General features: G+C 42.5%; 1 protein-coding gene across 1 annotated transcript in view; it reads left to right on the top strand.

Annotated features, from left to right (window-relative positions):
* LOC309564607 (ligand-dependent corepressor-like) overlaps nt 1-27,492 on the top strand; it is a gene marked incomplete at its 3' end in the record, with an annotated part of 107,651 nt that overhangs the window by 56,711 nt on the left and 23,448 nt on the right. The window contains exon 3 of the mRNA XM_082269261.1: nt 10,886-10,965. Coding sequence (XP_082125387.1) covers nt 10,886-10,965 — 80 coding nt within the window. The remainder of the gene's footprint in view (nt 1-10,885; nt 10,966-27,492) is intronic.

Here is a 27,492-nt window from a genome sequence, read left to right as displayed (position 1 = left end):
GCTTTTATTTATTTATATAAAATATTTATCCCGAAAGGGGAAAAAACTGTGTTGCTGTAACTGGTTAGCAAGTGTGAGCTGGAGTTTAATTAGTGTATCTAAATCTGATAATGCTCCCCCCCCCCCCCCCAGACTGACAATGCTTCTGTCCAAAGGTGACTCCTGTGCTCCTTATTTCAGAGTGGGGGCGCTCTAATACAGGAGGTGTGTTACTGGTCAGATGATCAGGTGAATACAGAGGGGAAAAAGATGATGGGATGCTCTGCAGCTTGGCGTGGCCCCTGACCCAGACTGTGCAGAGAAGACGGAAAACCATTATGTGACCTGCAGGGAAATGCATTGCTGAAATGATTTTTAAAGTATTTGCTATGTAAATGCTTTTACGTTTTTACCTTTTTTTCGCTGAGTAATAAACAGAAAACATACTCAGCATACCGAGCGTTCCAATGGTGTTCTGCACACAGAGCCCTCCCTGCACCTCCTTCTTAAAGGGGTTGTAAAGGCAGAAGGTGCATTCTATGCATTAAGATAAAAAGCTTTCTGTGTCTAGCAACCCCCCCTAATTCTTACCTGAGCCCCCTCTCAATCCAGTGATGTCCACCAGTGACTCGGCCGTCCGGAACGCTCCCTTCTGATTGGCTGAGACATAGCAGTGGCGCCATTGGTTATCTCTGCTGTCAAAGTCAGTTAGCCAATGAAGAGAGAGCGGGGGCGGGGCTGAATAGATGCACTTGGCTCTGCCCCCATAGTAAGCGGCTTGCTGTGGGGGCCCTCAACAGGAGGGAGGGGCAAGGAGAACCAGCGGGGGACCAGAGAAGAGGAGGATCTGGGCTGCTCTGTGCAAAACCATTACACAGAGGAGGTAAGTGTAACATGTTTGTTGTTTTTTATAGAGAAAAAAAAGATCTCTCTCTCTCTCTATCTCTATCTCCTGAATCCTGTGATCTCTTCCTGTCTATCTCTGAGAAGATCCACCTGCTTTGTTTACATAAGCAGGCGGGTCTTCTCACACTTTCCCCGACGATCGGGGAAGGGAGGCGGCAATCGCCGCCTCTCCTCCTCGGGCCCGACTCCCGCTGTGTGGGGAGCGCACCTCGCCGCCGGAATCACTAGGAGTCCAGTGACATAGCCGTAGGTCCACGTCTCTGGACCCAGGGGAGCTGTACTGCCGCAGTAATATTACTGTTGGCAGTCGGCAAGTGGTTAAATTCTGTGACCCGTAGTCAGTATTAGTGATTTGACCGTTATCGTTTTTTTTTTCGTTGCAGATACCGATATTTTGGCCAATGCATATCGGTATCGGCCGATATTTTTGTACAAAAAAAATGTTTTTATTTGTTTGTTCTTGACAGGTACTCTTGTGGAGGGATCTGGGGTTCTAAAAGACCCCAAACCCCTCCTCTGCACTTAAAAGCATTCAAAAGGCCAAGTTTGGCTGTTTTGAATGCTGTAATTTCTTTTTAATTTGGCGCCGAGTACCCGGAAGTGATGTCATGACCTCACTTCTGGGTTTTTGCATGGAGACCCGATCAGAGCCGAATGCGACTTTGATTGGGTCTTCTGCGGCCGTGCATGCTGGTTGTGCTGGTCTCCCGGTGGGATGGGAGACGTGGAAGATGGTGGGAGGGGCGTCCCCTCCCGCTCCTTGTAAAGACAGCCGAGCGGCTTCTCAGCTGCATCGGTTGTTATTACAAGACAGCCGACCGTTGGCTATGGACGCCGGTACCGGGGTGATACCTCTAGCTGCAGCCATCACTCCGGTACAGCACTTTCTGAAATATCGGCAATATCGGTAACCTCCGGGGCCGATTCCAATATATCGGGGAAAGTGCAGATTGGCCCTCGATAGATCGGCTTTGCTGATATATCGGTCGATCCCTAGTCACTATGCCCTGTGAGTAGGCACTGCCTTGTCACACCTTTCACAGAGCCCGCCTTCTGAACTGGAGAGGTGCTGAGGGGAGGAGTTTCAGGAGGCGGAGTCAGTACAGGAGTTACTGATTTAAAGTGATTGTAAAACCTTAATGTTTTGCAACCTAATTCATTCTATGCATTAAGATGCAAAACCTTCTGTGCCGTAGTTCCCTTTTTTTTTCTTACTTGACCCCGATCTGATCCAGTGATGTGCACGATTGTCACCCTGATCCGATCCAGTGATGTGCACGATTGTCACCCTGATCCGATCCAGTGATGTGCACTATTGTCACCCTGATCCGATCCAGTGATGTGCACTATTGTCACCCTGATCCGATCCAGTGATGTGCACGATTGTCACCCTGATCCGATCCAGTGATGTGCACGATTGTCACCCTGATCCGATCCAGTGATGTGCACGATTGTCACCCTGATCCGATCCAGTGATGTTGTGCACGATTGTCACCCTGATCCGATCCAGTGATGTGCACGATTGTCACCCTGATCCGATCCAGTGATGTGCTCGATTGTCACCCTGATCCGATCCAGTGATGTGCACGATTGTCACCCTGATCCGATCCAGTGATGTGCACGATTGTCACCCTGATCCGATCCAGTGATGTTGTGCACGATTGTCACCCTGATCCGATCCAGTGATGTTGTGCACGATTGTCACCCTGATCCGATCCAGTGATGTGCACGATTGTCACCCTGATCCGATCCAGTGATGTGCTCGATTGTCACCCTGATCCGATCCAGTGATGTGCACGATTGTCACCCTGATCCGATCCAGTGATGTGCACGATTGTCACCCTGATCCGATCCAGTGATGTGCACGATTGTCACCCTGATCCGATCCAGTGATGTGCACGATTGTCACCCTGATCCGATCCAGTGATGTGCACGATTGTCACCCTGATCCGATCCAGTGATGTGCACGATTGTCACCCTGATCCGATCCAGTGATGTGCACGATTGTCACCCTGATCCGATCCAGTGATGTGCTCGATTGTCACCCTGATCTGATCCAGTGATGTGCACGATTGTCACCCTGATCTGATCCAGTGATGTGCACGATAGGTTTGCAAACTTCAGGTCATTTCAGAGTAATGGGAGGAGGAGGCTGGAAATGAAGGGAAAGCACGTGCGCACACAGTGGTGTTCTGTTACAGATGTATTCTGCGCTCTGCTTCCTTCAGGACGTCGGTGTCAGTCACATGAATCAGAAGAGAACTCCATGGAACACCGCAGGCTGCACGGGACATAAGATGTATCCCGCTGTGCGGGAAAGTGTGTGTGCATTCTTATCCATGAAGAGAAACTTTCAGGATAGCACCATGGGGGGGCTGAATGTTACATATCTGCAGCGCGATTGTATCTGCATTTTACACGCGGTTCCCGTTGACTTCTATTAGACAGTGCGTTTTTTCTGAAAGTGCATCAAAAAAAAAAAGCAGCATGCAGGACTTCATGAAAATCGCAGTAGAAATCAATAGGAGCGCGCCTCAAACCGCGCACAGCACACAAACCGCAGCACACTGGTGTGTGAAGCCGCTCTTGGTGCAGTTTTTGGACTCTAGTATTGCCATGAGGTTAAAGTGATTTTAAAGGTTCAAATTTTTTAACCACTTCAGCTCCGGAAGGTTTTACCCTCTTAATGACCAGGCCATTTTTTTTGAGATTCGGCAAATCTTATTATTAATTTTATTTTTTAGGCTTTCTTTCTTCTTTTTTTATCTGGTGATCCTGCCAGGCAGTCAGGTGGTTTTCCACAGAAAAACCCCTGTTGGAATAAAAGAGTTGGATGAAGGGCTTCTCTGCCGTTCACAAGTCACCTTTTCTTTTTATCGCTGAATACAAGACTTCCTGTGAGATTGAAATTGTGCGTTTGCCCCGCCTTAGCCAGTCCTTGGCCAATCAGAAGAAGCTGCCACAAATTAACTACTTCTAAGTGATAGGAAAGCTGGATTTCTACTTTCGATAAAAATATTAAATTCTGGGGGGGAAAATCCCTCTAAGTAGAACTATAGGCGTTTTTTTTTTTTTTTCAGTTTTATTTTGGAAACAGTAAAAGATGGTTATAGCCCTTATTGTGCCATATATATATATATATATATATATATATATATATATATATATATATATATATATATATATATATAAATATTTATTTCTTTGGTTTTTGGAAACCGAAAGGGATGGTAATAGCCCTTCTGCTTTTTTTTGTTTTGTTTTTTTGTAGGTTTTTTTTTTTTTTTTTTTTTTAACCACTTTACCCCCAGCCCTATTTCGGACACTTTTTGTTCACAAGTTAAAACCAGTATTTTTTCCTAGAAAACTACTTAGAACCCCCAAACATTATATATATATATATATATATATATATATATATATATATATATATATATATATATATATTTTTAGCAAAGACTCTGGAGAATAAAATGTCGGTCATTGCAAAATTTTTTGTCACGCGGTATTTGCGCAGCGGTCTTTAAAACGCCATTTTTTTGGAAAAATTTAGAAAAATCACATTTCACTGCATTTAAAAAATACTAAACAGTAAAGTTAGCCCATTTTTTTTGTATATTGTGAAAGATGTCACGCCGAGTAAATAGATACCCAACATGTTACGGTTTAAAATTGCGCACCCCCCCGTGGGATGGCGACAAACTACGGTCAATAGAGATCTCAATCTGCGACGCTTTAAATTTATTTAACGGTTACCAGTTTAGAGGTAGAGTGTAGCTCTTTTTTTAAATTATTGCGCACTCTCTGGCGATCGCGGCGATACCTCACATGTGTGGTTTGAACAGCGATTTCATTTGCGGCTCGACTTGCGTATACGTTTTTTTTTGTGCGCGAGCTAACGGTGACGGGGGCGGCTAAATTTTTTTTTTTTTTTTTTTTTCCTATTTATTTTTTCTTTTTTTTTAACTTTATTACAGGTTTTTTTAAAAAAAAAAAATCTGATCACTTTTATTGCTGTCACAAGCAATGTAAACATCCCTTGTGACACCAATATGTAGTGACAGGTACTCTTTATGGAGGGATCGAGGGTCTAAAAGACGCCAAACCCCTCCACTACACTTCCCTGTATGCAAAACGCCGAAAACGGCATTTTTGCATACAGCCGTTTTTCAAATCTGCCGCCTTTTGCAGCACAGTAACCCGGAAGTGACGTCATGGACGCCGCCTCCGGGTTACGTCATCGGAGCCCCGATCTATGCCGTTTCCGGCATTCATCGGGACTCCATCCAGCCGGCGGACGCGCCGGCTGGGTGCTCAGGGCGGGGGACGGGAGCCCCGAGCAAAGCCGCGGGAGGGGGGGGGGAACGTCCCCTCCCGCCCCCCCCCCCCCCCCGGGTAACGATCGAGCGGCTCCCGAGCCGCATCGATCATTACCGACGGAAAGCCGACCGTTGGCTTCAAACAACAGTACCGGGATGATGCCTCTAGCTAGAGGCATCATCCCGGTATAACCACTCAAAGTCAGCCGACGTAGGTCTACGTGGCTGGTCGTTAAGTGATTAACCACTTTACAACCGGAGGATTTTGCTGTCTTCCGTCCAGGCCACTTTTTGCGATTCGGCGCTGTGCGACTTCAACTGACAATTGCGCGGTCGTGCGACGCCGTACCCAAACGAAATTTACGTCCTTTTTTTCCCACAAACAGAGCTTTCTTTTGGTGGTATTTGATCACCTGTGCGATTTTTACTTTTTGCGCTATAAACAAAAAAAGAGCGTTTATTTTGAAAAAATAACAATATTTTTCACATTTTTTTATATGAAATTCCCCCCAAAAAAGATGTAAAAACCAATTTTTTTAAGTTTTTGGCCAATTTGTTTTATGCTACATATGTTTGGTAAAAAAAATCGCAATAAGTGTATTTTGATTGGTTTGCGCAAAAGTTATTGCGTTTACTAACAAAGGGAAAGATTTCTGTCATTTTTGGTGTTTTTTTTTAACGCGTAATGGCGGCGATCTGCGATTTTTTTTTTGCGGGACTGCGACATTGTGGCAGACAGACCGGACCCCTGACTGACATTTTTGACACTTTTGGGGGTACCAGTGACATTACTGCAGTAATCAGTGCTATATATATGCACTGTTACTGTAAAAATGACACTGGCAGGGAAGGGGTTAATTTTATTGGAGAGGGAGGGGTTAATGTATGCCTGGTGCTTACTGACATGTGTGGGGGGAGGTGACTATGTGATTCATGGACAGATCGGATGTCCAGCTATGCTGAACAGTCCGATCTGTCACTCCCTGTCACTATGGAGATCCGCCCGCTGTGTTTACACACAGCGGGCGGATCTCCAGACTCGATCCCCGACGATCGGGTAAGAGCAGCGGCGATCGCCGCTGCTCCTCCCCTGGCCCGACTCCCGCTGTGAATGAAAACAGCGGGAGCGAGCCTCCGGCGGCGCGCAAGCGCCGCCCAGAAGGGGGAGTGTCCAGTCACGTTAATACTACGTGGCTGGACGATAACGAACCACTCTGCCGCAGTAGTATTACTGTGAGCGGTTGCAGAGTGGTTAAAGGAATGATTTTAAACCTTGTGTGTTTTTGGGTTTATTTTTTTTATTTTTTTGTGTTTTTTTGTTTTCATTTTATTTTGGAAACAGTAAGTGGTGGGTATAGCCCATATTGTGTGCTGTTTTTGTTTAATTTACTTTATTTTGGAAACCGTAAGTACCGGTTCAGATTTATGCGATGCAGGAACCCTGCAAATCCACTGCAGGTTCCCGCATCACATTCAAATCGCAGGCAGTTCACACTGCCATATGCGAATCGCTGCGGGGTGCGAACTGTCAGTTCAGACATGAATCGAATCATATCACATAGGTGTGAAGCACCATGCTATCTGATTGTGCCCAAAAAAAGGTTCCTGTGTGTGTTGTGTCCCGAATCCAATGTGAATTCAGCCATACAATCTGTATGGCTGAATTTGCATCGCACTGACATCGCTTGTGATTTTTCACAGCAGTGCGCTCCGAATCGCATGCGATGTCTTGACATCGCGCATATGTGAACCGGGGCTAAGAGATGGGTATAGCCCTTATTGTGGTGTTTTTTTAATTTTTTTTATAAATTTTTTATTTAACCCCTTGCCCAACCGCCCCATGCAGATTTACTGCGGCTGGGTGGCTTGGCTACGCATACTCGCTTACATCTGCAGAAACCGCGCTTCCGCCGTGATTAGACACAGTGGGAGTCAGACAGCGGAAGGAGCGGCGGCAATCGCCGCCAGCCTCCTGCGATCCTCAGAGAAACTGACAGAAGGACTCACCTGCTTATGTAAACAAAGCAGGGGAGTCTTCAGTCACACAGGCAGGGAGAGATCAGCAGTTTCAGCTAAGCTACAACCCTGATCTCTCTGTGGCCGTCACAGAACCCCCCCCCCTCCCCCACACACACAGTCAGTAAGCATTGTTAGGCATACATTAACCCCTTTGATCACCCCCAGTGTTAACCCCTTCTCTGCCAGTGTCATTTATACAGTAACAGTGCATAATATTTAGCACTGATTACTGTAGTAATGTCACTGGTCCCCAAAAAGTGTCACATAGGGGCGATCCGACTTCGGGGGGCGACCTCTGAGGTCACGGTGCGAGCAGCGCGCCGCGACCTCGGAGCGGCCGCCACGGACTTCATAACATTGAAGTCTATGGCGGTCGCCTCCGGGTCGCCCCAAAGAAGCTCCGGACCCTTTTTCTAAGTCGGATCGACTTGTGTCGCTCCTATTAGAACGGGTCCGCAGCTTCCCTATGGAAGGCGACCTGGGAGGCGACCAGGTCGCCTCACAGGTCGCCTTAGTGTGAACGGGGGCTAAGAGATGGTTATAGCCCTTTATGTGGTTTTTTTTTTTTTATGTAATTTAATTTTGGAAACAGTAAGCAATGGTTATAGCCCTTAGTCCCGGTTCACACTGCCACATCTTGTCAGGCGACTTGGTCGCCTGACAAGTCGCACTCCATTCTGTGCAATGGAACTGTTCTAATAGGAGCGACCCAGGTCGCTCCAACTTAGAAAAAGGTTCCTGCACTACTTGGGGGCGACTTCGGAGCGGCTTGCATTGACTTCTATTAGAGAAGTCGTTTGCAAGCCGCAATGAAGTCGTGCTGCATGGGGCGGCTTCAAAGTTGGGGCAGCTTTGAGTCACCCCAGTGTGAACCGGCTTTTACTGTGTTTTTTTTATTTATTTAATTTTATTTTGGAAACTGGATGGTTTTAGCCCTAGTTGTGTTGTGGTGTTTTTTTTTTTTTTTTTTTGCCATCTGTTCTCGTTTGGGAAGAATTTCCTTCCTTGTCCCATAGCCCAAACCGGAAGTGGTAGGAAGTCCCTTCAAATTAAGGGAAGCTCTTGCTCCCACCCCCAGGGCATCAGAACTAGTGTCCCCATTGGAAGATTTTCTCTCTTCCTGTTCTGGTGACAACCTGAAATTTGTGACTTTCCTTTCCATTTTTGGTTATATTGGTAAACAGGGCATATAGAGAGGGTGAATCTTCCGAATGGGGTCAAAGGTAGCAATAAAAACTTGACTGGTATTCTTTTCCATCTCCACTCTGTCCAAAACTTAAAAAAAAAAAAATTGCCTATAGTTGTAATTTGATGTGTGAGGAGTGAAGCCCCCCCCCCTCGTCTTTATGGTACGACCCAGTCACTCTGAACATGTATGCTTGTTTGGGAACTTCCAAGAGTCCATCAATGGAGTGACAAATATTCATACTGATTACAAATAAAGTTGGTGCCACGTAAACAATTTAATAAAAAGCTGCAGTCACTAGAAGCAGATAATGCTCCAAAAAAAAAAAATAAACTAAAATTGTGACAGTCCTCTAAACAGTTACCATGTGAAAATGCTCCAATAAAAAAAAAAATAATTGTATCTAATTCAATTCATCAAAACAATCAATCAAAGTTCATAACTATTAGCCCCCGTTCACACTGGGGCGACCTGTCAGGCGACCTGATCGCCTGACAGGTCGCCGTAGGTCGCCTTCCATAGAGAAGCTACGGACCCGTTCTAATAGGAGCGACACAAGTCGCTCCGACTTAGAAAAAGGGTCTGGAGCTTCTTTGGGGCGACCCGGAGCGACTGCATTGACTTCAATGTTATGAAGTCCGTGCCGGCCGTTCCGAGGTCGCGCCGCAACCTATGAGGTCGCCCGGCAAAGTAGCGTCGCCCCCAGTGTGAACTGGGCCTCAAACAAAAAAAATTTTTTTTTTCAGCGAATAGTATAAAGTGCAATGTGCCAAAATTGTTTCAAAACAATTAATTTAAATTTGTGATCGTGTTTTTGTACACTATTTAGGAACACTTTCTTTCACACTTTGTTGTTCACTGAAAAGAAATCGTTTTTTGTTTGGGAATTATGAAATTTGATAGTTTTTGATGAATTTAATCAAAACCGTCAAATTTCATTATTATCAAACCCATTTTTTTATTTTTTAGTGAACAATATAAAGTGTGAACGTGTCAAAATAGTGTCTAAAAAAAAATGATCACATATTTTAGGTTTTATAGACACATTTTCGCACATGGTACTTTTTATTGTGCTTTCAAAAGATATATATATATATATTGTTAGTTATGAAATTCAATGGTTTTGATGAATTTAAATTACTTGATCAAACCATAAAATTTCAGGTTAGTCAAATCAAAAAGCCTTTTTTTTTTTTTCCAGTGAACATTATAAAATGTGTGGTTTGATAATTATGAAGTGTGATAATTTTGAATACATTAAATTAATCAAAAACCATTAAATTTCATTATTCTCAAACTCATTTTTTTTTTCTTAAAGTGAACAATATAAAATAGTGTCTAAAAAATGATCACATATTTTATGTTTCATAGACACATTTTCGCACATGGTACTTTTTATTGTGCTTTCAAAAGATATATATATATATATTTGATAATTATGAAATTCGATGGTTTTGATGAATTTTAAATTACTTGATCTAACCATTAAATTTCAGGTTAGTCAAATCAAAAAGCTTTTTTTTTTTTTTTCAGTGAACATTATAAAATGTGTGCTTTGATAATTATGAAATGTGATAATTTTGAATACATTAAATTAATCAAAAACCATTAAATTTCATTATTAAACCCATTTTTTTTTTCTTAAAGTGAACAATATAAAGTGTGAAAGTGCCAAAATAGTGTCCAAAAATTATTACAAATTTCTAATCATTTTTTGACACTATTATGGCACACTTTTTATATTGTTCACTGAAAAAAAAATAAAAAAGTGGCTTGATGATTATGAATTTTGATTGTTCAAATTCATCAAAACCAAATTTCATTATTACTAAACCAGATTTTATTTTTAATTCAGTAAATAGAAAGTGTGCCAAAATAATGTGTAAAAAAAAAAATTGTATAAATTAGGTATAATTATGACTTTTTATTTGAGCATTTAAATATGGTAAAGTTTTTAGAGGGTGTATCGTACTGTTACAATTTTAGTTTTATATTTGATTGCTATTCATAGTCTGAGGTGGTTTAGGATGGAGGTGGCGCATGAAGTAAAGCTTGTCCATGTATTGGATTCATTCTTTCAATTTTAATGTGGGGAGGTGTCATCTTTCTATTTATTTAACTTGGAAGCGAATCTCAGGTGAAGCTAAATTTATTATTATTTATTTATTTATTTTTTTGAAAGCAGGTAAAAGCTGACACATGTATTTGTTTGTGTACACTCCCATTTATGGAAGTTATGGCTTTTTTTTTTTTTTTTTTTAATTTTTTTCCCCCTCTCTTCCCCTTTCATTTGTGTTTTGAATAACGTTTCCCTACTTCTGCTTTTCCCAATCGCCATTTTGTCGATTTTTGTTCAGTGCATGCTCTGACACCTGTAATATTGCCATGTTTCCCTCCACTCCCCCCTCCCCCAACCACATGTGGCCCATTGGTTCAAGTTATAACACGTGGATTTTCTTTGTTCCAAATTTTACAGACTGTGAACCTACAGGTGTTTGTGATTGGTCCTTTGATGAAAATTGCCTTTTCTGCTGCTTGAGACGAGAAAAAGTTAAGGTACTGATGATGCGATTGACAACCATTTGCATTTTGTCTTTAAATTTATTGCCACTGATTTATGATTCAGCTCCCCGCTGGGCGTTGTTTTTGGGCTGTAGGATTGACAGTTGTAGTTCCGGTAGTTGGTGCAAATTTCAAAGCGATCAGTCATGGCAAATTTAAAGCTCAGAGCATGTGACTTTTTTTTTCCCTATTTTTTTTCTTTTTAATTATTATATGAATTTTTTTTATTTTATTCATTTTTTTTTTTTTTTTTGCTTAATTCCTTTTCTTTTTTCCCTTTTTTCTTCCTTACTTTTTACACATGTGCACGCTGGCCCCTCCCTGCTAGGCAAGAGACAGGCATTTTTTTAATGTTTTAGTTACTTAAATTACTTTCCTTTCTGCCTCAAAGCATGTTCTGTGTATACCCAGATTTGATTTGCTGTGTGTTTATTTTAAATCCTTACTATGTTTTTTTTTTTTTTATATGTAAAGTAAAACTATGGACAGATCTTTTTTTTTCTTCTTAATTTTAGTTTTTTGTGGTGTTCTTTTTTTTTTTTTGTCTCCCACTGTGGAGATTTCCCTTCACTTCCTGTCCCGTAGCCAAAACAGGAAGTGAGGAAATCCCTCCAAATTAACCACTTTCAGACCGGAGGATTTGGCTGCTCAAATACCAGGCCCTATTTTGCGATTCGGCACTGCATGACTGTAACGGACAATTGCGCGGTCGTGCGACGCTGTACCCAAACAAAATTGACGTCCTTTTTTCCCACAAACAGAGCTTTCTTTTGGTGGTATTTGATCACCTGTGCGAATTTTTTTATTTTTATGTTTTGCGCTATAAACAAGAAAAAAGCGACATTTTTGAAAAAATAACAATATTTTTCAATTTTTTTTTTATATGAAATTCTCAAAAAAAAAAAAAAAGTAAAAATGTTTAAAATTTTAGGCCAATTTGTTTTCTGCTACATATTTTTGGTTAAAAAAATCGCAATAAGTGTATTTTGATTGGTTTGCGCAAAAGTTATTGCGTTTACTAACTACGGGAAAGATTTATGTAATTTTGTTGTGGGGGTTTTTTTTTTTTTTTTTCACGTGACTGTGACATTGCGGCAGACAGATCGGACCCCTAACTGACATTTTAGACACTTTTGGGGGTACCAGTGACATTACTACAGTAATCAGTGCTATACATATGCACTGTTACTGTAATAATGACACTGGCAGGGAAGGGGTTAACATTATTGGTGATCAAGGGGTTAGGTGTGTCCCTAGGGGCGTGATTCTAACTGTCAGAGGGCGTGGCTAGTGATGTAATCACAGAGACATACGATCCTACATAGCAGGATCACATAGCCTCTGTGATCACTTCAGTGAGAATGACAGATGGATGTGTTTACATCAGCCGTCTGTCTTTCTCCCATTGCTGCGGGAGATTGTGAGTGGCCGGTGGCCGTCTGAGCCGCCGGTCACATGCGCTGGCTCCCCAGGGAATGAGCGGGGGGAGCGCGCTTGCCCCTACAGCCTCCTGAGCGAGCGACCTAGTACTACATCACTTTGCCCAGGAGCGGCTGCCTGCCGCAGTGAAACTGCAGCGGACGGTCGTTATGTGGTTAAGGGAATTCCTTGGGGACCTCCAGGTCACCAGATCTAGTGTCCTCATTGGAAGATTTTCCCCTCTATTACTTTTCTGGGGACAACCCAAAATTTTAGGATTTTCTTTTACTATCAATGATAATGGTAAATGGGAGAAATATCCAAAAAAAAAAAAGTTTTATTTGTGTAAAGGTTTAAGTGTCATAGAGGCAGTATTGCACTTTTAAGTTTACAGCCGTGACCAAAAGTTTTGAGACTGACACAAATATAAATTTTCAGGAATGACACAAATATAAATTTTCAGGAATGACACAAATATTAATTTTCAGGAATGACTCAAATATAAATTTTCAGGAATGACCCAAATATACATTTTCAGGAATGACTCAAATATACATTTTCAGGAATGACACAAATATTATTTTTCAGGAATGACACAAATATTATTTTTCAGGAATGACCCAAATATAAATTTTCAGGAATGACACAAATATTTTTCAGGAATTACCCAAATATAAATTTTCAGGAATGACCCAAATATACATTTTCAGGAATGACCCAAATATAAATTTTCAGGAATGAACCAAATATAAATTTTCAGGAATGACCCAAATATAAATTTTCAGGAATGACCCAAATATACATTTTCAGGAATGACACAAATATAAATTTTCAGGAATGACACAAATATTATTTTTCAGGAATGACCCAAATATACATTTTCAGGAATGACCCAAATATACATTTTCAGGAATGACACAAATATTATTTTTCAGGAATGACCCAAATATAAATTTTCAGGAATGAACCAAATATAAATTTTCAGGAATGACACAAATATTATTTTTCAGGAATGACCCAAATATAAATTTTCAGGAATGAACCAAATATAAATTTTCAGGAATGACACAAATATAAATTTTCAGGAATGACACAAATATACATTTTCAGGAATGACCCAAATATACATTTTCAGGAATGACACAAATATTATTTTTCAGGAATGACCCAAATATAAATTTTCAGGAATGACCCAAATATAAATTTTCAGGAATGAACCAAATATAAATTTTCAGGAATGACTCAAATATACATTTTCAGGAATGACTCAAATATACATTTTCAGGAATGACCCAAATATAAATTTTCAGGAATGAACCAAATATAAATTTTCAGGAATGACTCAAATATACATTTTCAGTCTTCTGCTTCAGTGTTTGTAGATCTTTTTGTCAGATGTTACTAGGTCTGGGGAGTTTCCTGACCATGGACCAAAAATGTCCATGTTTTGTTTCCCAAGCCACTTGGTTATGACTTTTGCCTTATGGCAAGGAGCTCCATCATGCTGGAAAAGGCATTGTTCCTCACCAAACTCTTCTTGGATGGTTGGGAGAAGTTGCTCTCGGAGGATGCTTTTGTACCATTCTTTATTCACGGCGGTGTTCTGTGTGAGTGAGCCCCCTCCCTTAGCAGAGAAGCACCCCTACACATGTATGTTCTCAGGAGGCATGACACAGGACTGATGGTAGCACTCTCCCTTTCTTCTCCGGACAAGGTTTTTTCCCGGATGCCCCAAACAATCGGAAAAAAGGGATTCCATCAGAGAAAATGACTTTCCCTCAGTCCCCAGCAGTCCAATCCCTGTACCTTTTTGCAGAATATCCGTCTATCCCTGATGCTCCTCCTGGAGAGAAGTTTCTTCTTTGCTGCCCTTGTTGTCACCAGTGAAGAGATAACACCACTTATTCTAGTCAAAGTCCACGATTCAAGGTGGGTGCTGAACCTCGGCTCGCCACCAGGAGAAGCATGGAAGAAGAAAATGGTCGTAAACCACCACTGAATCCAATGAAGAAAATGTCCTTTATTCACATAAGTGGTACAAGGCACAGCAGGGTAGAACGGTAGACACATTCACATGACTGCTACGGCTTGTTCACTACTGGCGACCATTTTCTTCTGTCATGCTGCTTCTTGTTGACACCAGGCCATCCTCCAAAAGTCTTCTCACTGTGCGTGCCGATGTACTCACACCTGCCTTCTGCCATTCCTGAGCAAGCTCTGCACTGGGGACACCCCGATCCCGCAGCTGAACCAAATGTAGGAGACGGTCCTGGTGCTTCCTGGACTTTCTTGGGCGCCCTGAAGCCTTCTTCACAAAAGCAGTGGAAATGTTTTCTTGGGATTAATTTCATTTTCATGGCGAAGAGGGACTTCATTCATCTGATTGCTCTTCATACCATTCTGGAGTATATGCAAATTGTCGTCATTAAAACCGACGCAGCAGACTTTGAGAAAATTATTATATTTGTGTCATTCTTAAAAGTTATGGCAAGGGCTGCACACTTAATGTTTATTTATTTATTTTTTTAATAAGGCGGTATCAAACCCAAAAGCAAACCTTTATTATATTGCAGCTTACTAATTGTTTGATGTGATGGTTGCATTTTTTTTTATTAGATAGACTATATATATATATATATAATATCTATCTATCTCTCTAACGTATTATGTACTAATGCTAGCAGAATAAGGAATAAATAAATACAGTCAGTGTTGATGGAGAGAATTTAGTTCCAATTTATTGTATCTCAGTTTAAAGAGGGAGAAAACAAAATCAGTAGAATAATGAAAGTGGCAATATTTGTGGAGTTGTTGTTATTCATGGTTGTGTATGTCAGACAGAAGTTTCATTTCATTTACCAAACAGACGTATTTTAGATGACATCACTGTTTCCCCAGTCCTTTAATCTGCCCCTTCAAAGCAATCAGTGTACAGGATATAATAGTCTCCTGCATGTTTCTTCTACACCCACAAACATGTATATTGTAAGTTCCAGAAGTTACGGTAATGGAAGGGATTTAATGCTGGCTATAGACATTTGTGAGCAGCAGGAAGTGCATGAATTAAAGTAGAATTTCACCCAAAAGGAGAAGTTCTGCTTTAAGGGCTCATCCCCCTGCCCCTCTTGCACAATTGGCTCTTTTGAGGAGCAGGTACCCGATTTTGACAGGTACCTGCTCCCACGTCCGTTGCAAGCGCTGCAGTGCTCGGTAAAGAAAGTTCTCCTTACTCTCTGCCCCTGCTGTCTTCTGGGAAACTGATGACAGGTCCCAGAAGACTGCATCCACCATTCACAATGCCCAGCGCAACTCGCATGCGCGCAGTGGGCACCCAGATGTGAAGCCGCAGGCTGTCACAGCCGGGTGCCCATAGAGAAGATGCCGGCGCCCCCGAGGGAGGACGGCTGGGCTGAGTGCACCGCTGGATCATGGGACAGGCGAGTGCCTTTTTTTTTTTTAAAAACTCAGCAGCTACAATTTTTGTGGCTGCTGACTTTATTTTTTTTTGACAGGTGGCTGGAACTCCTCTTTAGGTTTCAGTGTATCCACTTGGAGATCAGGTTTGTTTTTTGGCACTTTTTGTTTACAAGTTTAAATCAGTATTTTTTGCTAGAAAATTACTTATAACCCAACCCCCAAACCTTTTTTTATTTAGTTATACCCCAAACCATTATTTATTTAGTTATTTAAATGTTTTTTTAGCAGAGACCCTAGGGAATGAAATGGCGATTGTTGCAATTTTTTATGGCACACTGTATTTGCGCAGCAGGTTTTGCTAAGGCAGTTTTTTTAAGGGCCAGTTCACACCACATGCAGTTTTTGTTCTGCATCAAAAATGCATGGATAGTAGGTTATATGGTAATCGGTGGCAAAGTTCACACCAGTGCGGTCAGTTCCAGTGCGTTCCAGTTCCAGGAAAAAAAGTACAACATGCTGCATTTTTTTCTGCACGAACTGTACTAGAATGCTGTAAAACACATCAAAAGTGCACTGGGATGCACCAAAAATGCATTAGAACGCATCAAAAATGCGTAGACCGAAAAGCATCCAGAATGCATCTGGACTGCCTTCCCATGGTGTCAGCTAGCCCTTAAAAAAAAAAAAACACTTTAATGAATTAACCACTTGAAGACCAGGCCTCTTTCTGACACTTTTTGTTAGAGCTCCACGATTAATCGTTAATAAATTGCAATCCGATTCACCCCCTTCTCCCTTATCTGGGGTGGGGGGGGGGGGGGCATCTTCGCTGGTTCTCCAACCCGTGGACTTCCCTGGTACAAGACAAGTGGGTCCACAGTCACGATCCGGATAGAAGATAGAGTTTCGTGCTCGCCCTCTGGAAAGGTTCTTTACCTCCAATGTGCCGATGTCCCCAGTTTGCTTACAGGCCCTCTTTGGGGCGATGCAAGATCTCTTGCTTCAAGGGGTGATTGTCCCATTTCCGAATGCGGAACGTTTTCAGGGGTCTTACTCAACCGGTTTACAGGCCCCAGGAAGGAGGGCAAGGTGTGTCCAATCCTGGACCTCAAGGCGCTGAACTGCTTTGTGTGGGTGCAGAAATTCAGGATGGAGTCCGTTCACTCAGTGGTGGCTTCCCTGTATTAGGAGGATTTTCTTGCCTCCATAGACCTCAAAGATGCCTACCTTCACATTCCAATATGTGTCCATCACCAACGCTTCCCCCACTTTGCAGTGGGAAAAGAACATTATCAGTTTGGGGCGTTACCATTTGGTCTCGCTTCCGCTCCCCGGGTCTTCGCTAAAGTGTTAGCCCCGATTACTGGCATTTTTTACGCGAGCGGGGGATCACCGTGCTGGGCTATTTATACGATCTCCTCTGCGAGCAGAGTCTTCTGCTGCGCTGGCGGAAAACTTGGAGATAATCATACGAACGCTGAAGGATTTCGGCTAGATTCTGATGCTTCAAAAGTCAGCGTTGGTCCCTTCTACGAACCTAGACTATCTGGTGCTGACTCTGGACTTGGCCTTAGCCAGAGTATTTCTTCTTCCGGACAAACTTCAGATGCTGTAGGTTGCAGTTCTTCCCCCTGCTGACCAGCAGATGGTCGTCCTTACGGACTTGTATGTGGGTGCTGGGCCTGATGATTTCAACCTTTTGAGGCAGTCCAGTTTTGCGCAGTTACATACGAGCTCCCTGCAATGGGAGATTCTCATCACATGGGACAAGAATCCACAGTCTGTGGACAACCAAATCCAGCTGAGCCGGGGTACGAGAGAGTCCCTGATTTAGTGGCTTCGTCCTCCGGCGGGCCAAAACCTTCCTACCCTTGTGTTGGACAGTGGTCACCACAGATGCCAGCCTGTCTGGGTGGGGAGGCATCCTCAGCAGAGGTTCTGAACATTCAGGGGTCTGGACCCTGGAGTAATTGAGTCTAACCGATCAATGGCTTGAGTTACGACTGATCAGGCAGTGCCTGAAACATTGGATGGATCGTCTCCAAGGCTGTCCCGTGCTTTTTCAATCTGACAATGCCATGGCTTATGTCAGTCGACAAGGGGGCACAAGCAGTGTTCTGGCGGCTCTGGAGATGGCTGGCATTCTCAAGTCAGAAGAATGTTTTGTTCCAGCCCTCTCCGCCGTTCACTTTCCCAGAGTGGAACATTGGCAGGCGGATAACCTCAGTCAGCAGGCTTTTGACCAGGGGGAATGGTCTCTTCATCCGGAAGTGTTTCATCACTTGTCTCCAGTGGGGCACCCCCCGGGGGGGATCTGTAGGCGTCTCGGCTCAACAGTAAGGTACATAGGTTTGTGGCTTGGTCACGGGATCATTTGACAGACTCCACAGACGTGCTGGTGGCCCCGTGGGGTCAGTATCCTCTGATTTACACCTTCCCTCCACTCAAGCTTCTGCCAAGACTTCTACAGGTTTGAGGCAGAAGGGATTCTGGTCATTTTAGTGGCCCTGGACTGGCCTTGCTACGGCTGGTTGCTGACGTTTCCTTGGAGGCTTCCTCTTCAGGAAGGATCTGCTGTCCCAAGGGCCAATCTTCCAGCCTGCTTTACAGTTGCTGGTTTTAAGGGCTTGGCTGTTGAAAGCCAGGTGCTGAAGGATAGGGGCTTGTCTGTCTGATTCAGTGATTCCTAAGCTGTTAAAAGCTAGGAAATCTACTTCTTGGAAGATCTACCATCGTACGTGGAAGATGTACATTGCACGGTGTGAATCCTTTGGGGTTCCTCATCGCTCTTTTTCTGTGTGGCTCGGATCTTGACCTTCCTTCAATGGGGGGTTGAACAGAAGTTGGCCTTAAGTACTATCAAGGGCCAGGTGTCGGCCTTGGCGGTCTTTTTCCAACGACCCTTGGCTACAGCTCTGAGGCGTACCTCTTCAGGGTGTTTGGCACTTGGTCCCTCTAGCGTGGTCTCCTTTACTGCCTTGGGACCTCAATTTGGTACTTTCGGTTCTCTAGCAGTCTCCCTTTGAGGATCATCGGGAGTTTCCCCTGCTTACGCTGTCCCAGAAGGTTGCCTTTTTGGTGGCTATCTGCTCTGCGTTCAGGGTATCGGACCTGGCGGCATTATTCTGACGTGCGCCTTATCTGGTGAATCACAAGAATATGGTAGTGCTTCGTCACTGCCCGTCATTCCTTCATAAGTTGGTCTCTGATTTTCATTTTGATGCCTTCCCTTTGTCCAAGGCCAAAACATGCAAAGGAAATTTTCTTGCATGCCTTGGATGTGGTCCGGGCATTTAGAGTGTACCTGGCAGCTACGGAGTTTTTCAGGAAGTCAGACTCTATTTGTACTAGAGTTATTGCTCTCGCTTTAACGTTCACGGCGATGTGTGGTGCGAATATCGTTTACATATATGTGCACGACTTGCGTATGAGTTTGCTTCTGCACACGAGTATGGAGGGATGAGGGCACGTTACATTTTTTTTTTCTTGTTTTGTTTTAGTTTTTATTTTTACAATGTCCCTTTTTTTTTTTTTTTTTTTATTTTTTTTATTTTTTTTTTTATTTGATCACTTTTATTCCTATTACAAGGAAAGTAAACATCCCTTGTAATAGAAATAACTTTAGGTCCTCTTTATGGAGAGATCTGGGGGTAAAAAAACAAAAACAGAATCCTTTACCTTTTTAGTCCTGGTTCACGTTGGTGCGATGCGGGAAACTCTGCCAATCCTTGCCGGTTCCTGAATCGCACCAGAATCGCACAGTGGTTCACACTGAGATCTGCAAATCGCTGGGAATGTCAATGTAAAGTTAATGACACCCCCAGATTGGATCACAGCACGAACTGTGAAATGGTGCAGGAATTGGATCGCATAGGTGAGAATTCCAGTGCGAACCAAATAAAGGGTCGTGCAGCATTTTGGTGTGAATGTGATGCAATTTCAGCCATGCATTTTGCATCGCATGTGATCTGCACAGCAGTGCGGTGCGAATCTCATGCGATGCCTGGCAACTGCACTAGTGTAAACCACCACTGAAAAGCAAAAGATAAAAAAATATTTACTTCAAGTCTGGACCGGAAGTGACATCCTAATGCCGCTCTGGTCCTCCAAGGCCATAGAGGCGTTCAAAGCAGTAATAACTCCTTGATCGCCTATGGCACCATCTGATCATTTCCTGGTTGAAGCGACGGAAACGGTAAGCCCGAGAAACATTGGCGCTTCGGAAAACATTTTAGCGGCTCACAAGCCACTCAGACCGGTTTCATGATAAAGCCGCAGGCTGAAAAAAAGGGGAGGGGGTCAGCACCGACAGGCTACAGGTTTCCTTTAACCACTTGACCTGTAGAAGATTTACACACCCCCCTTAATGACCAGGCCATTTTTTGCGATTCGGCACTGCGTTACTTTAATTGACAATTGCGCTGTCGTGCGACGCTGTACCCAAATAAAATCGATGTCCTTTTTCCCCCCACAAATCTAGAGCTTTCGTTTGGTGTTATTTGATCACCTCTGTGTTTTTTATTTTTTGCGCTATAAACAAAAAAAGGCCGACAATTTTGAAAAATATATATTTTTTACTTTCTGCTATTAAACATATCCAATTTTTTTTTACACATCTATCCAATGGCTGCCACCGTACACAAATCGGGGATAAAGAAAATGGGCCCGGGTGCACAGCAGAGACTGCAGCGCATATAAACCAAAATAGAGAGCAGCACTCACAAGTCTCTCTATTTTTGGGTGTGTGTGTGTGTGTGTGTGTGTGTGTGTGTGTGTGTTTTGCAGATCTCACTTTTTGTCACAAAGTTTTGGAAATTGAAAAAAAAGAGGAAAAAAATTCACTTTCCTTTTTTTTTTTTCATTTTCCAAAATAAACGAGAGCTGCAAAATACTCGCCATGCCTCTCAGCAAATGGTTTGGAGTGTCTACTTTGCAAAATGGGGTCATTTGGGTGGGGGGGGGGGGGGGGGGTTGTGCTACATTGGCATTTAATGGCCTTCAAAATTGTGATAGGTAGTAAGGAGTGAAATCAACAATTTACGCCCTTAGAAAGCCTGAAGGTGGGGATTGGTTTTCGGGGTCCCATACATAGCTAGGCTCCCAAAAAGTCTTACATGTGGTATTCCTGTACTCAGAAGCAGCAGAATGTATTTCGGGGTGTCATTTCACATATACCCATGGCATGTGTAAACAATATATCATTTAGTGACAACTTTGCGTAAAAAAAAAACCAAACAAAAAATGAAATAATAATTTTCCCGAAACTTGTGGCAAAATATAAAATATTCCATGGACTCTCCTTGCCTCTCGGCAAATAGTTTAGAGTGTCTACTTTGCAAAATGGGGTCATTTGGGGGGGTTTTGTGAGATCTTGAAATCTCAGGGCCTCTGAAACTGACAGGTAGTGCAGTGGTAAAATAAGCAATTTATGCCATTAGAAAACCTGAAGGTGGGGATTGGTTTTTGGGGTCCCGTACACAGCTAGGCTCCCAAAAAGTCTCACACATGGGGTATCCCTGTACTTAGGAGAAGCAGCAGAATGTATTTTGGGGTGTCATTTCACATATACCCATGGCATGCGTGAGCAATATATCATTTAGTGACAACTTTGTGTAAAAAACAAACAAAAAAAAAAAACAAATTGTCATTTTCCTGAAACTTAGGGCAAAATATAAATTTCTCCATGGACTCAATATGCCTCTCAGCAAATAGCTTTGGGTGTCTACTTTCCAAAAAGGGGTCATTTGGGGGGTGTTTGAACTGTCCTGGCATTTTATGCTCAATCTTAGCAACACATCACCCACTCTTCTAACCACTTGAAAACCAAGCTTTTTTTTCTGTTACTTTTTGTTTACATGAAAAAAAAAAATATATATATATATATATATATATATATATATATATATATATATATATATATATATATATATTTTTTTTTTACTAGAAAATTACTTTGAACCCCCAAACATTATATATTTTTTTTTAAAGCAGAGGCCCTACAGAACAAAATGGTGGATGTTGCAATTTTTTTGTCACACGGTATTTGCGCACAGATTTTCTAAACGCAATTTTTGCGGGGAAAAAAAGACTTTTTTTATATTTAATGCAGAAATACACTATATAATTCCTAATTGTTTGGTAAAATGTAAAAGATGATCTTATGCCGAGTACATAGACACCAAACATGACATGCTTTAAAAATTGCGCACGCCCGTGCATCGGCAACAAACTACGTACGGTTTTAAAAGTCTTTACAGGCTACCACTTTGGACTTACAGAGGAGGTCTACTGCAAGAATTACCTACCTTACCGCTGCTCCCTATGTAGTCTGGGCAGCTGGGGGGCTCCACAGAGCTATCTTTTCCCTCGTAGACACAGAAACTAACTGTATAGCCTGTGGCCCTGTCACACAGCTTGTACAGTTTGACCCCGTATCTGGCACGCTTGCTGGGGAGATGCGGTTTCATAGCAAGGCGGCCAGAAAACTTTTTCAGGGACTCGTTAACGCAGACATCTTGTTCGGGGGTAAACAAGGCTGCAAACCGCTGATTGAAGTGGTCTATGAGGGGCCGAATTTTGTGGCGCCGATCATATTCAGGGTCTCCCCGAGGACGACCGAGTTCATTGTCGTTGAAATGCATGAACTGAAATATTTGTTCGTATCGAACCCTGGACATAGCAGCAGAGAACACGCGCATTTGATGAATTGGGTCAGTAGACCAATATAACAGCAATTCATTCTTTTTTGTAATGCCTATGTTGAGGGAAAGGCCCAGAAAGATTTCTAAATCGGGAGTCGTTATAGGATTCCAGATGAATGGTCTGTCAAGGGGTGAATTTGGGTTGGCGGCGATCAATTGTTGTGCATATAAATTTGATTGATCCACAATAGATCTGAAAAGATCTTCAGTGAAGAACAGCTCAAAAAGGTTAAGGGGATTAAAAACGTCTGTTTCCACTCGAATTCCGGGTTGGGCAGTGAATGGGGGAAGTACTGGCGCTGTAGAATCTGTGGGCTGCCAATTTGGATATGCCAGCGCTTCAGGGAGGACACTATGGGCTCGACGGGCCTGTCTTCGAATACGCGTCGGCTGCGGGCCACTACTCGTGCTAGCCACCGCACCAACTTCAACTGCACTTATGGGACTCGCCACATCAACAAGTCTTACTGCAGTGCTGGTTGTACTAGGCCGCTCGTGCTTGCCAGATCACGAGAAGTGTTCTAGAACTAGTACTGGCACCCTTCTGCATATGAGAAACATCCGGTTCTTGCATCTCAGCAACTCCAGAATGGGGTCGGGTACGCCTGACCTTAGCAGGGACCCATCCGTCATCAGAGCTATCTGTCAGGGAGCCGCTGCTGTCTACAGGTTTATATACTGACCCTGATTCTGCCAGTGAGGCTTCCCCATCGCTCTCATCTGACATGGTCAGTATACTGTAGGCCTGTGCACTACTGTACCAATGTTTGGACATTTTATCAACTAAATTTACCGGTACAGTAGTGTGACTAACAGGTAAAAAAGCACGTGGTTGTCAAGGACTATTTGGTCGCTACAAAAAAAACTGCTAGTGCTAGCAGGCATCACGCCTGACTCTGCTAATGCAGCGGTTTTGTGTGATTTGTGTTTTTTGGAAGTGACAGTAATCTATTGATTACTGCACTTGCCTGGGTGGGGTGGGGTGGGTGGAGGGGCTAAACGCAGGTGCTGGCAGGAATCAGTGCTGATTGTGCAAACACCGCGTTTTGGGAACACTAAACTATGGGGACACTAGTATAGTTCTGATCAGATATTTATCTTTTCAAACATTATACTAGTAATGGGCAGGGCAGGGGTATGACAGGGCAGTGAAGGGGTTAACTGGGGGAGATCAAGGGGTTAAACCTTTATAGGGGGATAGATGGCGGGTGGCCTAAACCTATTTGGGCTTAGAGCAAGCGCAAACTGGGGTCACAAGTGACACTAATACAGTGATCAGTAGTTATCTGATATACTGTATATATTAGTGAACTGTGTGATAAGAAGTAAAGGGGTTAACTGGGGGAGATCAAGGGGTTAAAAGTTTATTAGGGGATAGATGGCGGGTGCCCTAACTCTATTTGGGCCTAGCGCAAACGCAAATTAGGGTCACAAGTGATACTTATACAGTGATCAGTAAAAGATCTGTATACCACTGTATATAGTGTTCACTGTGAGGGGTGATCAGGGGTGATCAAGGGGTTAAATGTGCCTATGTGTGTTTGTGTCAGTGTAGTGTTGGTGGAACTCACGTTTTTGATGCTTCTCCTTCTTCTGGAACCGAAAGGGCTCCAGGAGGGAAAATTACATCACTTCCCCGGCCTGTGTTTACATTACACAGGCAGGGGACATAATGCCAAAAATCATTGGTCTGCATCTGGTGACTGATCGATTCTCAGCCGAATCAGACCAGGATCGGCGCACGGGATCCTTTTTTTTTTTTTTTTACCGTTCATTTCAGCTTTGGCTAAGGGCATCCTGAATTTTTGGTTTCTGCACCAGAATTTTCGGTTTCGGTGCACCCCTAGCCATAAGGCCTCTTCTTAACACCAAGAGCAGGGTATAGATAGTTATGTTGACAGTCTTCATTCAGCTCTGGTTCACATCCGTGCAGCTTTGTAATAACGCTACTTGAGCACAATTTCAAAACTGCACATCAGTGCTGTTAAATGAAGCCGCAATGAAATCAGAAGTCTATGCAAGTTGCTACGAGATCAGTAAAAGGTAGTGCAGGGACCTTTTCTTTTTCATAATCGCCGCAACATGAGTCGCGGCAATATGAACGGCAAATGGTGTGTGACTTGTCATGTGATTTGGAACTGTTGAGTCACATGACAAGTCGCACTGGTGTGAATGGGGGCTCAATGTCTCACTTACACAGGGGTTTATATGACTGTTTTGTTCTAATTACATAGAAATGCCTGCAGTGATTTGAAAGGGTGGAATTTTGTACTCTTAGGGCTCTTTCACATGGGCGGTCCGATCAGATCCGCCTGTCAGTTTTTTAGGCGGATCTGATCGGATCCTCCATGCAGCTCTATGGGGCAGCGGGTGTCAGCGGAGGTCATCTCCGCTGACACCCGCTGCCATCCGCATCCGATCCTGTGCTGAAATCTGGACGGATGGAAACCCTATTTTTCCATCCGTTCAGTAATCGGAGCTGAGCGGATCTGATGAGAGCGGACAAGCGGTCCGCTCTCCTCCGATCCCCCATAGAGGACAGCGGGGGCTGAGACACCTCCCTCTCCGCTCTGCAAGCGGAGACGGAGCTGTCATCCGCCCGGCTCAGCGGGGATCGCGGATCGATCCCCGCTGAGCAACACGGATCCGCCTGCGGAGGCGGACCGTGTGAAAGAGCCCTTACTTCCATTTAGCTGCATTTTTTTACTAAATAGAACTACCCGTGTCCAGGAGCAGATTAGATATTCTGAACATGTGCAAACACAGGACGCATAGAGGTCAATTTACTAAAACTGGAGAGTGCAAAATCCGGTGCAGCTGTGCATGGGAGCCAATCAGCTTCTAACTTTTTAGCTTGTTCAATTAACCACTTGGGGACACCAGGCCTTCCCTGGCACTTTTTGTTTAAAAGTTTAAATGAAATATTTTTTGCTAGAAAGTGACTTGGAACCGCCAAACATTTAATATATATTATATATATATATATATATATAATATATTGTGTGTGTGTGTGTGTATGTATGTATGTATATGTGTGTATATATATATATATATATATATATATATATATATATATATATATATATATATATATATATGTGTATATATATATATATATATATATATATATATATATATATATATATATATATATATATATATATATATATATATATATATATATATATATTATATATAATTTTTTTTTTTTTTAGCAAAGAGAGACCTTGGGGAATAAAATGGCGATTGTTGCAGTATTTTGTGTCTCACATTATTTGTTTGGAAAATCACACTTTAATGAATAAAGAAAAAACAAAACACAATTTTTACCCCAATTTTTTTTTGTAAAATATAAAAGATGTTATGCAGAGTAAATAGATACCTAACATATTTTGCTTTTAAAATTGTGCATACATGGAATGGGTATAAAACTACGATACTTTAAAAAAAAAAAAAAAATCTCCATAGGCGATGCTTTAGAAATGTTACAGAGCAGGTCTAGCTCTAATGTTCGCATGTGTGAGGTTTGAACACAGTTTACATATGGTTGCACGACTTGCATATGCGTTCGCTTCTGCACGCAAGCACGGAGGGTTTGGGGCGCTTTACATTATTTTTTTTTTTTCTTGGTTATTTTACTTTTCATTTTTACACTGTCCCTTTTTTTTTTTTATCACTTCGGTTTCTGGTACAAGGAATGTAAATGTCCCTTGTAAGAAGGATGACAGGTCAATTTTAAAGTCAATCCTAAAGACCCCAAATCTCTTACCTTTTTTTAAAAGCAAAAGATCAAAAAAAAAAAATTGTATTTATTTACTTGGAAACTTTCGCATAAAATAGTTTACTTTCAGCCTGGACCGGAAGTGACGTCGCAAACTCCAAATCCCTCATTTTAACTTTCCAGTTCTGAAATCATAGTAAACAATTTTTTTTTAAAGTGAAAGTAAAAAAAAAAAAAAAATATATATATATATATATATATATATATATATAATATATTTTTTTTTTTTTACTTTCACTTTAAGAAAAAATAAATAAATTGTTTACTATGATTTGAGAACAGGAAGTGACGTCAGACGTCGCTCTGGTCCTCCAAGGGCTTCGAGATGAGTGGAAGCCATCTTGGCCTCACTTTCTCCATGCCAAGCTCCTAGCCCTATTGGATCGCTCCTGGGATTTACCAACCTGTTGGGTAAGCCTGGGAACACCTGGGAAGGGGTGGGGGGTGGTGGGCGCCCCTGACCGTTGCGAATCCCCCTGCTGGACCACTTTTATCTGGAAGATAATCGGCCATAGTAAGAAAAACAATACCGGGGACATGGCAGATAGCTGCTGCCACAACACTCCTATTTAACGTCAAAGTAATGACGTATTTTTACTATGGAGAGATCACATGTTGGTGGTGTGTGCTGTCAGACGCACTGAAGGTTGTGGATTTTCCCTTCTTTCAAGCGTTGCTTATGAACTTTTTATATTTTGTATTTTTACCATAGACCGGCAGCAAGTGATTGACAATCAAACCTGGAAGCTCATTGGTTTCTATACAGAGCCTCACCCAATTCTGCACTCTCCAGCTTTAGTAAATCAACCCCCATAGAGTTTGTTTATACCACCCAAGTCAGTTTCTCCTGCATTTTAATAAAACAAACAGAAGGCCCATGTCAATGAGTTCCTAATCCGCTTCAAAGCCGGACAGCCCAGACAAAATTCAGCACGCAGGACTTCTAATGCCGGAGTGCCGCCACTATAAACAATATGTTTTCTTATGTAAAGTGCCTTCTGCCTCTGCAATAAACACTGGAAGCCATACAATTGCATGACAATACATGTGGTCAGGAGGGGCCCCATAGGTGTGTTATGCAGAATAACTGCCTTTCCATGAAACTCTTAAGGGCGTAGGTGCTAATTAGGGCTTTCATACCAAAAAAAAAAAAATCCTCAGAGACCTTTGCACGAAGATTTTGTAAATTCCTGTTTAAAACTA

Source organism: Pelophylax lessonae (genome assembly GCF_965119305.1).
Source record: "Pelophylax lessonae genome assembly, chromosome: 9".
Taxonomy (NCBI): domain Eukaryota; kingdom Metazoa; phylum Chordata; class Amphibia; order Anura; family Ranidae; genus Pelophylax; species Pelophylax lessonae.
This window is presented reverse-complemented; position numbering and strand designations above follow the sequence as displayed.